General features: G+C 39.5%; 1 protein-coding gene across 2 annotated transcripts; it reads right to left on the bottom strand.

Moving 5' to 3' along the window:
- Positions 1-378: 378 nt before the first annotated feature.
- LOC103960262 lies at positions 379-2,576 on the bottom strand. Of its 2 annotated transcripts, none has more exons than XM_048571919.1 (3): positions 2,193-2,576; positions 1,253-1,307; positions 379-1,034 (listed from the first exon to the last, which is right to left on the bottom strand). In XM_048571919.1, exons 1-3 carry the CDS (start codon positions 2,193-2,195, stop codon positions 436-438), a joined length of 657 nt encoding a protein of 218 aa, XP_048427876.1. In that variant the 5' UTR covers positions 2,196-2,576; the 3' UTR covers positions 379-435. The 2 variants fall into 2 exon arrangements, with proteins under 2 accessions (XP_048427876.1, XP_048427873.1); XM_048571916.1 differs by lacking the exon at positions 1,253-1,307 and having other exon boundaries at positions 2,193-2,291; positions 2,415-2,571.
- Between the last annotated feature and the right edge of the window lie 1,244 nt (positions 2,577-3,820).

Below are 3,820 nucleotides of genomic sequence, written 5' to 3'. Positions count from 1 at the left end.
CAATCCCTGCTGAAGTCTTGTTGGAGTTTGGAAATCAGGCCTAAGGAACAATGCCATTCTCTTTCGGCCAGGAAACACAGTCCTGATTAAAATAAACGATACATTCTAGTGATACTTTTTTTTTATTTTATGTCTGATTCATAGTGCGACATAACTTAAATTCTCAATTTGTATCATAAAAAAGGGATGATATGTGACTGTTCTATCACCAGGGACAACATAGTTAGGTTGTGCCAACTTTTTATACCAAGAAAACTCATGAAGGAACCTAACAACGGAATCAAAGGGGATCAAAAGCAAAAACATAAATTGGAATCCATGGTTTTTGGTTTGTCTCTGTGTGTGTGTGTGTGTATCACACTCTTCTCAAGTCAATCGTAAAAAAAATTTCGAGCATTCTCTAGGGAAATGTATCAGAGTTGTAACAATGAATCATTAATTGAAGTACAACTGTTGCAAAAGATAAACAGCACATAGAAAAGCAATGATAGTAACATTGTTCAACAGCGAGGAATCATTCCCTTGACCTGCACTGCATGGTATGCTGCTTCCACTGTAGCAACCTTTCTTTTGACGGATCCCTTCACCGCGATTTTCCAGCACAAATGTGGAGTTTGTCTTCCCACTGCTGAAGAGAACACACCAAAAAAATGGCCCCTTGTGAGCCCGAACCATGCCTACTCCCACCTCAGTATGTGATTTATTTCTCAGAATTGATAAAGCCTTGCTGTCTCGAACAAGAACATGTCCAAACGCCAGTGAGGGCTCAAGATACTTGGATTGACAACCCACAATGTGGGCAGTTATGGTGTCGAAAGTGGGTAGTTCCACACCACAATTGGGGGCAAAAACTTCGGTGAAGTCATCTTCAGACGGTTTGCAGTTCACAGTATTGTTGCTAGTGCAGTTTCCCTTGCATAACTCAGCATATTGCAGTGCAATGCACCCAAGTCCTGAACTGTCATTTAGTTTTGGAAGTTTGTGAGCAGTTCGATTGTTGTTGATAATGTCAACAAGATCACTTGCAGGGTTTCCTGAGGGACAAACCGCACTCAATGTCACAAATCAACAATGTAGCCATACAAAACAAGATGAACGATACACTTAACAAATATGTATTTCTATCTTATGTAATCATCGAAATTAAAATAGATAAAAAAATGTATACACTCAACAAAAATGTGAAGAATGGAATGTTAATGTTTTAACTCAATCCATATACATTAATCTTGATAGTTTGGGAATTAAATACCGGCAGGGACAAGGTCACCAATGATGCTACTCTTTCCTACTCTCACCAAGGAGTCCTGCAAGTTAATATTTCACTTCAACTTCCAACTTTTCAAATTGTAAAGCCAAAGACCAGCGTGATGCTAAGCGTCCTACTGTAAGAACCAACTTATGAAACATCATAAGGACCAACTCGTGTTCATCAAATGTAGAGACCGGAATTTCATGATTGGTATAACCATTCACTCGGGCTTCTCCCTAGTTCGGTTGGGATTCTGGTCGGTGGTCACTCTGCATTCTGTTAATAATCATAACAGGGGAAAGGAAACACTGAGAGTACCTTGACGAACAATGTTAAGATTGTGGCGGACGAAATGCTTTTGACATTTTTGAATGACGGATTACTATTTGAGAAGTGGAAAGTGAATAAATGCTAGGTCACAGAGATAAGAAATGCAATTTAATCCTCTAACTTCTAGAACAAAAAACTCTTTACTGATGAGTGGCTGCTGCGCATTTCTTATTTAGCACTGGACCTTCTAATTAACCCATCACCCGTGTACGAAGTGCACAAAGCAATCTAACCATTATTAGAATGTGAGTATCCAACTACTTTAAATTCCCGTTTTGGGAATCACACTCTAAACCCGTCCCCTCGCGTGTGTGGTTACTTAAGTCAAACACGGGGACAACACCCAGAAACAACACAAGCGAAAATTACCGATGGGAAATATCAGAAACGGAAGCTCCAATTGAGACAGAGAAAAATAGAAGAAACACAAGACAAATACAGTAAATATATTGCAATATGCTGCATCAATACTTGAGTTTGGAGAACAAGTTGTAATTTTGGAGGAAATGTATATGCATAGTTCCTTGCTGTAAAAACTAAAAGCTCAAACAAGTTATAATTTTAGAGGAAAGATAAAAAAAAGAATCTGCAAGTTGAGATTATATTGTACCATGGCTTTTGGAGCAAACAAGAGCTGCTAGTAGCAGATGATTGAAGATTATGAGCCACCCCCAGCAACAAAGCATCTGCTTCTTCACCATAATCTCACCTGTGAGAAAAAATGGGGGTTTTGCTTTACTCAGAAAGCTGAGTAGAAGGAAATAAACTAAGAAAAAAGAGAGAGAGAGAGAGAGAGGAAAGTAGAGAATAATATGAATAGGGTATTGATTACTTTTTCATGAAAAATACAGGAGAGATGTGTTTGGTTGGCGAGAAAATGCAGGAATAGGAGTGGGAAAGCAGAGGGATTTTCCAGGAGGAGAGAAAAAGGGAAAAACGTGTGGGGTGGAAAGTGCTTGACTACTGATGAAGCATTGCAGAGTTTACGGACAAAAAGACGACTGGTGGTGGACCCTTGTAGCCGTTGTGTGTTCTGTGCAGGGATTTCTTTTGCATAAGAAAACGCAGAGGATTTGAAAAATTGGAACTGGGTGGGGCCTAATTTTGGGGATTAGTGAAGGGGTGAGAGGGTTTTTGGGCCAAGTGATCACGTCATCCCTCGACCCAATTAGGTGACCACTCGGATCCGGCCCGACGTTATTCTGAGACTGACCTAACTCGGTGACCCTCGGGTTCATCTCGGTCACATTAGAGCAACTCCAGCGTTGGAGCCCTCCCCCCTGGCAATTCACTATTCAATCCACCTAATGAACAGTAATTGCCCTTAATGAACAGTAAGTAGCCCTGGCAATAGATTTTGCATCTCCACCGTTACACTTCTATAGCCCTGGCAATAGGCAATAAAATATTAGTTTTTTTTTTATTTATAAAATTAATACAAAATAATTTTAAATGTAATATCGGATAAGATTTTTAATCGTTGTCGGTGCGCCACGTGTCATTATCCTAAGTATTATTAAATAATACAAAATAAATAATTATAATATGGATTTCTGATAAGATTATTAACCAATCACGTCGCGCCACGTGTCATAATCGGTTCACAATCTTTGAGGATAGATTTCCATCAGATTTTAAACGAATGACGGCATGCCACGTGTCATAATCTGTTAACAATCTTGGATGATAGATTTCCATCAGATTTTTAACGAATGACGGCATGCCACGTGGCATTATGCAGAACCTAATCCTTTCTGAATCCTCTATATAATCCACCTTCCATCTTCACAAATCTCACACCAAAATTCTCAAAATCTCTATCATTATTCATAATTTCTGCTTCCTTATTCACAAAAATTAGTTTCAATATTCATAGTTTCTGTTTCTTTCTTTCAATGTCTTCTTCTTCTTCGTCAAGGATGATGTGGGAATTGAATCAGGAAGAGGAAGACTTGTTTAACCAATCAGAATCAATGTTCAATCAGCAGCGGGTAAGAAATGAGAGGGAAGAAGATGAGGAGCGTCAAATGAGAGATGACGACGTAAGAAGGGGCAGAGCCTCACATTCCCGTCGAGTCATCCAAGCTGCAGCTCAGATCTGCAGGCCCAGGCGTTCCGGAAACATTGATAGAAGCAGGCAACGACGAGGTATGGAACTCTTGGATGATTATTTTGTTCCTAATAGTGCATTCCCTGATACGTACTTTAGACGTCGTTTTAGAATGGAACGACATTTGT

The sequence above is a fragment of a genome, unplaced genomic scaffold (genome assembly GCF_019419815.1).
Source record: "Pyrus x bretschneideri cultivar Hongxiangsu unplaced genomic scaffold, Pyrus_bretschneideri_v1 Contig109, whole genome shotgun sequence".
NCBI classification, from domain to species: Eukaryota; Viridiplantae; Streptophyta; class Magnoliopsida; order Rosales; family Rosaceae; genus Pyrus; species Pyrus x bretschneideri.
Note: the sequence above shows the minus strand (reverse complement) of the source record. Positions and strands in the feature narration are given on the sequence as shown.